The following is an 11,702-nucleotide window of genomic DNA, read 5'->3' as shown; positions in this document are numbered from 1 at the left end:
TTTAACAGCTTAGAGAGCTCATGTGCATGAGAACAAACCCTTTTCCCTGTGCCTGATTCCTTGGATGAGGCTCAGAAACAGTTAATGCTTCCAGCTGAACGACAGATATACACTACCCAATAGATCACACAGGTGAATTGGTAACTTATCTGTCCCATGATATTTTGTTCAAAGTTCATGGCTGCTCTCAGGAAAACAAACCATCAACATGTACTTGTTAAACCCAGCTCTTTATTTAATGAACACTGCTAATGGCATACTACTAGCAGTACTAGCATTTGATCTCTGCTTTTATAATTTTTTTTAAAATTCTTTTCTAAAAGACATATAAAGAAAATTTTTAATGGAATTGGAGGTTGCAATGTTGATCCTGCAAAACGATTATTGGGTTTTAGGATAAATTATAATTTCACTTAAGATATGACATCAGTGTCCAGTCTTCACAGCCAGCAATGTTATGAGATATATTGTACCTGGTTTTTCACGTATAGATACCAATGAAGTTTCAGAAAAAAAAGTAATATTCAAATTACTAAATCAAAAACATCTCTTCTAGTAAGGAAAGCAAGTTTCTTTTGCTTGGACATCACCAACATGAGTGAAAAGTGCTAAGAACTCCTAAACAGTATTTAATGCCATTGATACTTTTATGATCCAACCTGTTTTCCAACTAAAAAAAAAATACCACTAAATAAATGTAGTAACTTTTATATATCCTTAGAGTGGAAACAGTAAATAAGTTAAAGCACAGAATATTTTTTTAATTACTTTAATAAAACCAGTTTTTGATGATCAAAGTACAGTTTAGTAGGTCTGAATTTGGTAGAGCTAACATTTAAAACAGACAAATATTGTCAACTCAAAATTTAAAACAATACATTACTTCCTAGAATGTATGCTCCCAGTATCAAAAGGAAACAAAAAATAAAAGTTTTTGTAACTATTTGCAACCTCTCTCTTTAACAATATTTTGCTGTGAGGAAGCTGACTTCTGCAACACACACACACACACACACAAAAAAAACCAGATTTCCAGAGCTGCATTCCCCAATGGGTGTAGTAACAGGGATAAGTAGGAAACTAGAGTAAACTTCTACTATGATGTTTGTAATAATCTTTTTGAAAAATGTAAATATTTTTTCTGTATTTTTTTAAACTTTTCTTTATTAATGTCATTTGTATTTGTTGGTTTCTTGTGATTACATTGTGAAAACCCCATTTATTTTCAGACCAAGCAGAGGATGTGTAGAATAGATTGCTTGCCAGGGCCAGAAGAGGGAGCTCAAATTAGTACTTTGATTTATTAGGCTATAACAGCTTGTTACTGTAGAATTTAACAGTAAAGGTACTTTTAAAACATTAATTAGAGAGTTTGATGCATTATGCATTTAAATTAAATTAACAGATTAGTCTCTCTGATTGGCATCTGCAGTAATGGCAGTATAGGTCAGAGTTAAAGGTAAAAGGCTCTCTTAAAGCTGAACCTTCACACCACAGGTGATATCTGAACAAAACCCAAGCTGCCCTGCAGTAAATGCCTTCAAACTCACCCCTTTTCCTTTGCCCATCAGGCACATGGAGGCATTCTCTCCAACGGGAAACAAAGATTTGTGGGCTTCTCCCAGTTCTTGCTGTAAAGTCTCAGTACACACACCACCTGTAAAGCCTCCAAAGGTGTCCAAGAGACATCTCCAGGTATTTTTAACAACAAACTGACTTACACCTCTCTGTTCTCAAAGCACAATCACTTAACTCAGGCTCTTCTTTTGCCTCCTAAGCTGCACTTTCTGCCAGTTATTCTGTACCAAGTTTGTGCTGTGCTGCTTTGTAGAACTAAACCACCACACATCCACTAAATTTTATATTTTCCTTTCCACTACCTTTAATACAACATATGTTGCCACAGCTGTGAATGTGGACAAAGAATACAAAAGCACATCTCCCTGAAGTGACTCAGTCTGGGTGGGATTAGACATAATGAATCTCTTGGATAAATAAGTTTGTACCAAACAGCATGCAATTATTGCTATAAATAACATATCCATTTCCACTTAAGGTTTTCAGAATTTTAGTGTAATAATTGTTATGGACAGTAACAGACTAACAGTACTGGGAGAACAGTACCACCAGAGAAATCTGGGATCAAGTATACAAGCAAGACCCCTTCAAGTAGCTCATAGGTGTGGAAATGGGTTTGCAAGTGTACAGAATATCATATTTTTTAAAAAAAAGTTATATGATGTCAAGAACAGACAGAAGGCTACAGAAGTGTCAGAGAAGAAGGGTATGTTTGAATTTTATGTCAAGGAGATGAAATCAACAGAAAGAGGAAAAAGATTTAAAGAAAATATTAAAATATCAATATTAACAGAACAAATCTCACCACATAAAATCCATAACTAAGATAAGTTTAAAGGACTCTACAAATAAAGAAACTGTATCATAAAAGTCTCAGTATAAGACATATCTTTCCTTTGCCCTCCTACAACCTAATACTTAAATACAAGGTTCTTCTCTCAGACCTTAAACTCTCAGAGTTTAAAACCCTCACACCTGCAGCTCTCTAAATATGCCTCTCCATTTTCAAAGAAATATCTGTGTAACAGTTCTGGAGATTAGAAACACATTGATTAAAGAACCAATTTTATTACAATGAAACAATTGAAAATTAATTTTGGCAAAGGAACAAAACAACAGAATAAATAAATGAATAAATACAGGTATGCAGGTAGGCACAGAGAAAAATACTCAATGCAATAATGACCAATGTGCCAAATAATAAATATTTATTTATTAATCTCATGGCTTCTTTGACGGCACTGGATTCCTCTCTTTCCTTTTAGCAGCCTTCTCCATTTTCAGCTGTAACAAAAAAAGACACCAGCTGTGGTTCAAACACTGGTTTGCAAATCAGCTCACAATGCAATATTAAATGTCTACATCCAGTCACAAATTTTCCAGGTACATGCAGTGGAGAAAGGTACACAGCATTATTATCCCAACCCAGCACTGCTCACGTTTGCACCACAGGACAAAGGAGCACTTCCATGGCTCTGCAGCTCCTCCCCTACTGAAACCAGGCTGCCTTATCTCTGCTAATGGCAGCTCAGGTGTTTGAGTATCCCTCAAGGCCAGTGTGTCTCAGGAATGTCCAGGGTTTATCTCCGTGTCAATAAAAGGTGGAGCAGTTTTATTGCACATGTCTAACAGACACAGTTTGATGAACCAGAGCACACAAAACCACGCAGGAATGGCACTGAACCTTCACCTCAGAGCCTCCCTGCTGACCCACACAGCCATGACTTCCTCTTGTAAGATTTTTGCTACACAACAGGCTCTTGTAGCATTGTAAAATTTATCAATACATACTCTCTTCACTCTGACATTTCATAATAAGGCTATTTATCCAAACAAAGTTATCTGTTGGTTTCAGAACCTATGATTTTTCTCAAGTACTGTTACACTAGTGAATGAAATCATATTTAGAGCAATTATACAAAAGGGATGCAGAGACTTTTGCATCCCATCTAACGCATACAACTGCTATTTAAAATTCTAGAAAGAAAGAATTAACATGCTTTTCCTCATGATAAAATAATACCAAAAAGAAACAAGACCTCATTGGGATGTCTGCACATGAACTCATTGTTAAGCAAATGTTGTTGGTCTACACAAAAATGCATTTTAATACACTTTTCTCCCTTTGGAGACTTGAGGTTTTTATCTAAAGTTCCTATTACCTTTTGCAAAGAAAATAAAATCTCGGGGGGAAAAAGAAACAGAAATTTGAATTTGATGTTTTCTATGAACCAATGTAATATTTGTAACAGCTGTCCATACTTTCTGATGATTTACAAAATAAAGAAAACTATTTTGAATTTCACAATGCTAGAACAGCTTTCTCCTTAACAAAAAACCTTGTTGCAAGCTAGCAAGTAAAATAGCAAAATAGTTTAGATTTTAAAAGTTAATTATGCAATGTGGCTTTACAAAAGAATTCATAAACTGTGGAGACATACTTCAGCTGAGATGGTGGAGCTACAGAGCTAATGTGAGAAAGGAATAGGTATTTAAACATGTGAATAGCCTACACTACAGGGCATTTAAACTAAAGATAGTGTGGTGGAGGAGGCACCTCTAAGTGAGTGATACAGATCATCTGAGAAAGACAGACCAAATTTAGTCAAATTTACACAGACAATCATTAAAAAAAAAAAAAAAGAACATTATAAAATTTTATAAGTGAGGTAGCAAGCGCATAGTCCTAAATGTCACAGGGGAGTTTCTGTGTCTCTCTGTTGTTTCTTTCTGTCACATAGTAAAATGTTTTGGTTTTCTGCAACAGTGAGTTACCTCACTTAAAATTTGCCTGGTTAAGGTAAATGCCATCCTACATATGACCAACCTCTGAAATCCTGCAGGAGCTCATAACTGTATTTTAAAATTTATGTTAAGAAGCTAGCTTTCTCAGCAATTGAGAAGGAATTATATAATGCATTTATATGCCACTTAAATCATACATTTATGGGATTTAGATATCCTCTTGTGAAAGTGTATTTAAACTAAGCAATAAATGTAATAACTTGCCCGTTCTTGATAGCGTTTTTCAAAGTAAGCCATGTCATCAGCTTCTGATTGTTTTCTGTGAGAAACTTGCCCTGTGGCACTTGAGCTACCTGAAAAACAAAACATAAACAGCAAACAAACTCCTTTTTTATAAATGATACTTGCTATTCCATTAATTATGTTTTACATTTGACAAAACCCATTTTAAATGGCATTTACAAAGCCCAGCATTTGGGACCAAAGAGAACCTTTTTAGTCTGGGCTTGCACCTACTATAAATTGTTTTAAAGGAGTTCAACTGTTATATTAATTGGTACTTTCTGTACTAAATAAGGGATATAAAATAAGTGTAAGTGATCCATAATTCCACATAGAAAAAGCTTTCTGGCAGAAAGCAGTTTCAGAGGATTGTGCTGAATATGTACAACCCATTCAGATATGATGAGTTCCTCAGAGGAACTAAGAATTTTAGAAACTGATCCAATGAACACATGATGCCATTGATGGGAAAGATAACAAGCACTAAGAAAAAAATTACAAGCGTTAGGTTGTTCTAAGCATTTGAAGCCCATGAATGTACTAACCACATGGCAAAGATTCAATATTCATTTTAATGCCCTGAGCATCCTTCAATTCATTAATAATAGCAATTAATTATATATTAAGTTCTTTTTCTACAGCAGTATTATCCTATTTATACATCACCTGCTATTTGTGGCATGGATTGAGGGGAACTCGAAGGCCCCTGAAATGCTTTTAGAAATGGGTGATCCATGCTAGTAATGGGGGCTTCTAAAAGTTCAGCAGAAGGAGCACCTGTCAGAAAATAAGGAGAATGGAAACAATAATTAACTCCAGGAGATACAGTACTAATACACATGGTCAAAACAAGGTTACAGATTCATATCTCCAATTCTCAGCTGCAGACCCCATAAAGCAGAGTTAACAAAAGCATTACAAGGATGACTTCAAAAGCATGGAACAGCTTTGTTTCTTCAATAACTACAGCAATGTTTTAGTTTCTAAACTTCAGAAAAATCCAGGAATCCAGATGAGAATTTAAAAAATAAATAATGGGTATGTGGCAATAATAGATAAAACAGTATTTCAGGGCAAAACATGTGCATTACTAAATTACACAAAATTACAGAGTAGAAAAAGTATCGAGACCAAGTAACATGTCTGTTAAAAAGTTCTACCAATTCTGCCTCTTATTTTTTATGCTGAACAGCTATTAACCTTTGACTTTGGAAACAAAAATGCTGTGAATGTATAACCAACAAATACCTGGGCAGTATTAGGCTAAAGGACTAACATAAATAGAATATGGAAATACTAGGTTACAGGAAGTATTAGAAGTTACAGGTTCTCTCTAAAGGATATGCTGCATTTCAAGCAGAAGCAATCAGGTTGAATACCAGAATTTTTGAAAATGAATTTTTTTATCAGCTCACTACAGTGAGTAGGACAATGTGATCCCTTAAAACCTTGATGACAGCTGGAAAGGAACAGTCTTTCTGCAGTTCTACTCCTATTCATCCAACCTTCCTTCAAACTCTATAACTCTATTTTGATTGAGTACTTTTCAAAACTTAGGTGGACAATTAAAATTTCAGCTGCACATACCTATTCCACTGTCATCAAGCCTCATGTAGCCTTCTGCTAGAGAGCTAAAACCAGTCAGTCCTCCCATGGCAGCATAAGGAACATCCTGCCCCACGGGCTTTCCTTGGGCTAAGCGCTCCTCTTTGGTTTCCACAACGGTTTCGTGAGCGTATGCTGGCTGACCACACGCACAGGTAAAGCTGCTATGAAAGCCTGAACACTTGGAACCTGAGAAACAAATAAATGAGTGAGATGCTGATGGGATTTAAGCATCCAGCTGTGTGAAAAGGCTGTATAAAAGAGAAAGGATGACTCCTGGGATTAGATCATGAGGGCCATCCAGTCACAGGATTTTAGCCAAGTTTCAAGCACCACTGAGGATGGAGATTTCACCTCTCTGAGCAGCCTGGACCACTGCTGGATCAGAAATTTCTTTTCTGATGTCTAACTGCATTTCCTATGTTGCAATTTGTGTTCATTGTCATTACCAACATGCCCCTCCGTCCACTTACAACAAATAAAAGTTCTGACACTGGGTAAAGCTGACAACCTGCCAGCATTTTGGCAGCATTCCCTCCAAAGGTGTATAGCATGTATCAGTGTTGCAGGGCTAAGAAACTTCATACCACAATTTATTACACAAATCACAATTTAAATATCTTTTTAAATTAGAAAAATTTTCTCAGAGACTGTGGAATAGAGAAAAGTTTCTCAGAGACTGTGGAATAGAGAAAATAGAGATTGTGGAAGCAACAAAATGAGTTCAACACAGGAATATCATTAGACTGACTTTCAGGGTTTTTTAAGCCAACACAGCCACAGGATGGAATTGAAGTATTTATAAAAATGTTATGTGACATTCAGAAACAGAGTAAAGTGACCTGTCTCCCCTAGCTACATCTAAAGCTGTCATCAAAGCCCCTCTGGAGCAATGATGTGACCAAGAAATTGAGGAAGTGATGTTGCAAATATTTCATTATACAAATCACCCTGCTCCCAGCTCACAGTTCATTTTATGGAGCACCATGAAAAATTTCAAGTCTTTTGTAATATGTTGATCACATTCTTGAAAATGTTAAAGGTTTTTCCATATTATTTTGGGCACTCCTCAGTAACAGAACTCTATGTTTGTACACGGAATACAGTTATGCAACATATACAGAGCAACAAGCAGTTTGGTTTTGCAACTTGTCTGTCATCTTAGATTTATCAACACTGTACAAGACTAATACCATTACATTTAAACAAAAAAAGTTGAAAATAGAAGAAATTCTTGGCACTTCACTGCGGAACCTGTGAAACCCTCAGAAGTGTCTGGTATTTCTGAGAAACACTAAGCATAGGGCATTATATATATATTAATATTGAAAATGCTGTGTTCTATGGATTCAGTCTGAGTTATCCAGCTGCACATCTAAGATTTTCACATTACTTAGTGCAAATTCTTGAAAGGCTGTCATGTAGATATTTTATGGTTTATTCTGTGGTATAGGATTCTCAACCAGCAAGAGCTGTTTGCACTTTTTTTCTGTACAAAATAGAGACATTCCATGAAAGAAATTTAATACCAGTACAGAACTCCAACAAAAACAAATCTTCATCTTATGTAATTTGAGGTTTCAAACTAAGACATCTTTATGCATTATTTATTTCCTGTGGTTAATAATTACTGTTGTTTCATAATATTAACCTCAAGCAACTGTAGCAAAAAGCTTCCTCTTCATCCCTTCTCTAAGATCTTGCTGAAACTCCACTCCCATTTGTATTTCCGGACCCACAATCTCTATGGTCATGAACCACTTCGTTAGAGTGCTGGCAATAGAATTATTTGGGAACAGAGTACTACTTCCTGTTGAATTGAGAAAAGCCATAAAAATATATTAATGTTCTAGTCAGCTAGGCAATAGAGGAATGGAGATCAACACTTTCCTCTCCCAAACTACCCAGTTCAGGTAGAAAAGGTATGTGCATGCAGCTGAAGTGACAAACTGCAAACAGGGTGCTTTCATACTGTCTTCAGGCATCTGTCTCCATAAGCACTCATTTGAAGCATTCAGAGATTTAAACTCCTTCACAGGACCTGGGGAAACTAAGGATGTTGTTCTAAACCCTCCTGTGCGAAAGGTGATGTCTTCCTTCCCATTTCTCATCCTTTCTCAAGGATGAAAACACACACTGGTTGTGAGAAGAACGGTGGATTTGTCTTTAGAAACAAGCTGTGGGTCTGTTGGTAGATAAAACTAGCACTGGGAGATAATAGAAACAATGGGAAGGATTCCACCGATTGATGAATGGAAAAAGATATTTGCTTTTACAAATATCAGGTTTGCTGATACACGAAATTAGACATTGAGAGATGAAAGAAACAATGGGGAAGAAAAACCTCTAAGTTCTGTAAGAATTAATAACAAAAAGGGAGGGTTATACATTAGAGGGAAATCTTCGGTATCAGCCATACTGGGGAGTCTGTACCTCTCAAGTACCTCAGCCAGTGGGGAAAGAGAGAAGGGAAATGCAACCAGGAAATTAGGATAAAAAGGAGGCTGTGTCCTCCAAAAATTCAAGGGATCCCAGGGGAATGCCCCATGGCCTCTCCCTTTATTCGAATGAAGCCAAAAAAGGACTTCTCTGTCTCCTTTTTGGACACAAACCTCTGGTGTTTGTGGATTAATTTTCCTAACAGTGACAAGGGCAGCGCACACCCACTTGCCCGGGCAGAGCACACACCCCTGTCACGCTGTTCCTGCTGAGTTTCCCGTTGAAGAGTGACTTACAGGAGTTGCAGGGAAAGCCGGGCGCGGCGCTGTGCTGGTCAGGGAAGTGTTTGCAGCGGCAGCGGACGGGCTGGGTGCCGTTCAGGGGCACAAAGTGGTAGGACTGGCATGGGCAGCCCTTCACCCTGCAAGGCACACTGATAGGGCGCTCCTTGGGAAGCACCTTGTAGTCTGTTTTGTGCTGTTTATACCTAAAACAGGAAAAGTAATGACTTTCACAACTTTGCTGGTATTTATCAGAAAACTTCCTGAAAAGTTTACTATTCACTTCACAAGTTTAGTTTTGAAGTAGCTTTAATTGTACTATTTACTCTTAATGGTGAAATTTCAATTAAATGCATTTTAGCAGGTGGTTTTACATCTATTCATTACATAAATATCACATATCTGAATGTTTCATTTAGAGAACATTACCAGAATCAATCTATCTATGTTAACTCATGCCTTGCAGACAAATTTATTGAGACTACAAAATCATTTTGGTTTCAAAAATATATTTATGTTTGCATTTACAAACAGTTGTTACTATTTCAAACTTAATTTTCTCAACCCTTAAACCTTAAATAAATTTTCCAATGTGCTGTAATGTGTCTGGGGATATTTCACATTTTCCTGATTTTTAAAATACTGAAGTGTAAAAGGAGGGAAGTTACCCACCGGTGAGTGCAAAAGCACAGTGTCTCTGGTCCCACAAGCTTACAGTCCATGCCAGTTGGTGATCTCCAGCTCACATACAACCTGTTCTGTAGCCGAGCTGGTAACACTTTTCTTTTGTACTCCTCGTATTCCTCAGGAGTAAAGAGCTTTCCTCCATCATCATCACCTACAATTCTGTATGCATGACATAAAAGAAGCCCATAAGAAAATGAAGACAATAAAAGTAGATTTCTCAGGCTTAAAAAAAAAAAGATATATAACAGAACTTTATCTGGAAATGCAAAGCAAATCTTGTATTTCATATTACTCTCCTAATAATTTAACAGAACTATAGCTGATTTTTAGAGAGTATATTTTGAATAATGCTCTTTTAAAAAATTTGCTCTGATGGACTGAAAACCAGTTCTAAGAGAGAAGGAATAAATTACACAGCTAACTACCAGCGATTCTTTTGGGAAAAAGAAAAAAAAAAGAAAAGAAAAAAAAAAAAAAAAAAAAAGAAAAGAGCATCACGGGTCATGTAACCAGCCAGCTGTGCCTCAGACTTCTTGACTGACCTCTGGCAAGTCACTTCACTGATCTACACCCAACAGTACTGCAAACTTGTACCAGGAGATTAATCTTAGTCTAGTCTGAGTATTCAGCTGCAAGCAGGTAACCCCACTGCCATCGAGTCAACAAACATCACATCCAAGTTGTCTTCTGATTTGCAGGAAGACTATGCCAGTTTCTGTAGCTGAAATTAGTGGGGGCTGTATCCCTCAATTAAGCTATCACTGTGTTCAAATTCAAGGTCACTGAATAGCTGGAACTCTGGAGCAGCATCCAAATTCTGCATTTATGGAAATAATTAAGGGCAATAAATAAAATACGTAAAATACAATTGAGACTACTGCAGCACTTACCTATGCTAAAAGTGATTTTATTAATGTCTGTAAAGATTTCAGTTATTATTTATTTGATATGCTAAAATATGCTAAACGAGTGATTCTTTATAAAATATTCTGTGGATTTGTGCGCTGCCAGCACTGTACAGCACCAGAATAATGTGCCAACATAATGCTATCATTTGCATATCAACCCAGCCAACACCCACTGAATCACTGCACATCTTATGTAAGAAATACCACTGCGCCTTCCTCTGGTGTTTTACTCAAGGTTTTCCTAAACTAAATTAAGATCTCATCTCAGCACAACGACTGTGTTTATTTTTGTTCAGCCTTTCGAGAGAACCGCTGACAAGACTAGCAAAGACACGCAGCAGTGTAAGGGATTTACACAATGCAAAACTTGGAACTCACGATGTGCAGAATTCCTTGTACTCTGAAAGAGCAGTACGGCTGGCAGATTATCAAAAAATGGTTTGAATTGGACGGGACCTTAAAGACCACCTAATTCCAGCGCCCCTGCCGTGGGCAGGGATGCCACTGGTAGACCAGATGGCGTGTCACAGCACATCTCACGCTGCCTTGGATGCGAGGGACGATGCGTGACTTCACCGCTGACAGCCAAGGCTTGCAGCGCGTCCTCACCGGCGCACACCAGCCACGGCACCTCCGACTGCGACAGTGAACGGAGGGAGGTGCATGCACACCCCGAAGCAGCTAATTCAGGAGGGCCGGAGGCAGGCATCCCTCCGGGAGGAATGCCGGGCCGCGGGCCGGCTGCAGGGAATGCGACACGCCTGGAAACGTCCGTCCCCCGCCCAGGCGACCCCAGCGCGCCGCCCCTGTGCGCTCACCGCCGGTACTCCGCGTACTCCTCCAGGGCCTGTGCATCCACCTGCAGCCGCTCCATGCCCGCCAGGCCGCCCGGGGCAGGTCCTGAGAACAGGCAGGGCCCGGCCGCGCCGGGCGGCACCCGGCAACGGAGAGCGGCAGGCGGGAGGCACCGGGAGCGGGCGGGGCAAAGGCGGGGTACAGGCCGAGGAAAGGCGGGGGACAGGTAGGAGTGAGGTGGGGGACAGAACGGGACAGGCGGGGGAAGGCGGGAGGCACCCAGAGGCAGGCGGAGGGGAGGCGGGCGCCGGCGGGCGGCCGACCGCAGCACGCTCCGCACGGGCGGCTGAGGAACGGGCGGGTGCGGGGGGCGTGTGCGGGC

At 39.0% G+C, this 11,702-nt stretch overlaps 1 protein-coding gene across 1 annotated transcript; it reads right to left on the bottom strand.

Moving 5' to 3' along the window:
* Positions 1 to 803: 803 nt before the first annotated feature.
* FAM221A (family with sequence similarity 221 member A) lies at positions 804 to 11,478 on the bottom strand. The gene is made up of 7 exons (XM_009086046.4): positions 11,344 to 11,478; positions 9,603 to 9,776; positions 8,946 to 9,136; positions 6,193 to 6,399; positions 5,272 to 5,382; positions 4,588 to 4,676; positions 804 to 2,862 (listed from the first exon to the last, which is right to left on the bottom strand). Exons 1-7 carry the CDS (start codon positions 11,397 to 11,399, stop codon positions 2,800 to 2,802), a joined length of 891 nt encoding a protein of 296 aa, XP_009084294.2. The 5' UTR covers positions 11,400 to 11,478; the 3' UTR covers positions 804 to 2,799.
* Between the last annotated feature and the right edge of the window lie 224 nt (positions 11,479 to 11,702).

This window comes from Serinus canaria, chromosome 2 (genome assembly GCF_022539315.1).
Source record: "Serinus canaria isolate serCan28SL12 chromosome 2, serCan2020, whole genome shotgun sequence".
NCBI lineage: Eukaryota > Metazoa > Chordata > Aves > Passeriformes > Fringillidae > Serinus > Serinus canaria.
This window is presented reverse-complemented; position numbering and strand designations above follow the sequence as displayed.

Bases quoted from the DNA above. Each gene is read 5' to 3' on its own strand.
- FAM221A (XM_009086046.4), bottom strand. From the start codon at position 11,399: ATGGAGCGGCTGCAGGTGGATGCACAGGCCCTGGAGGAGTACGCGGAG. The intron at 9,777-11,343 runs GTGAGCGCACAG...TCATGCATACAG, and splicing joins GAGTACGCGGAGTACCGGCG to AATTGTAGGTGATGATGATG. The intron at 4,677-5,271 runs GTGATGTATAAA...TTTGTTTTTCAG, and splicing joins ATCCATGCCACAAATAGCAG to GTAGCTCAAGTGCCACAGGG.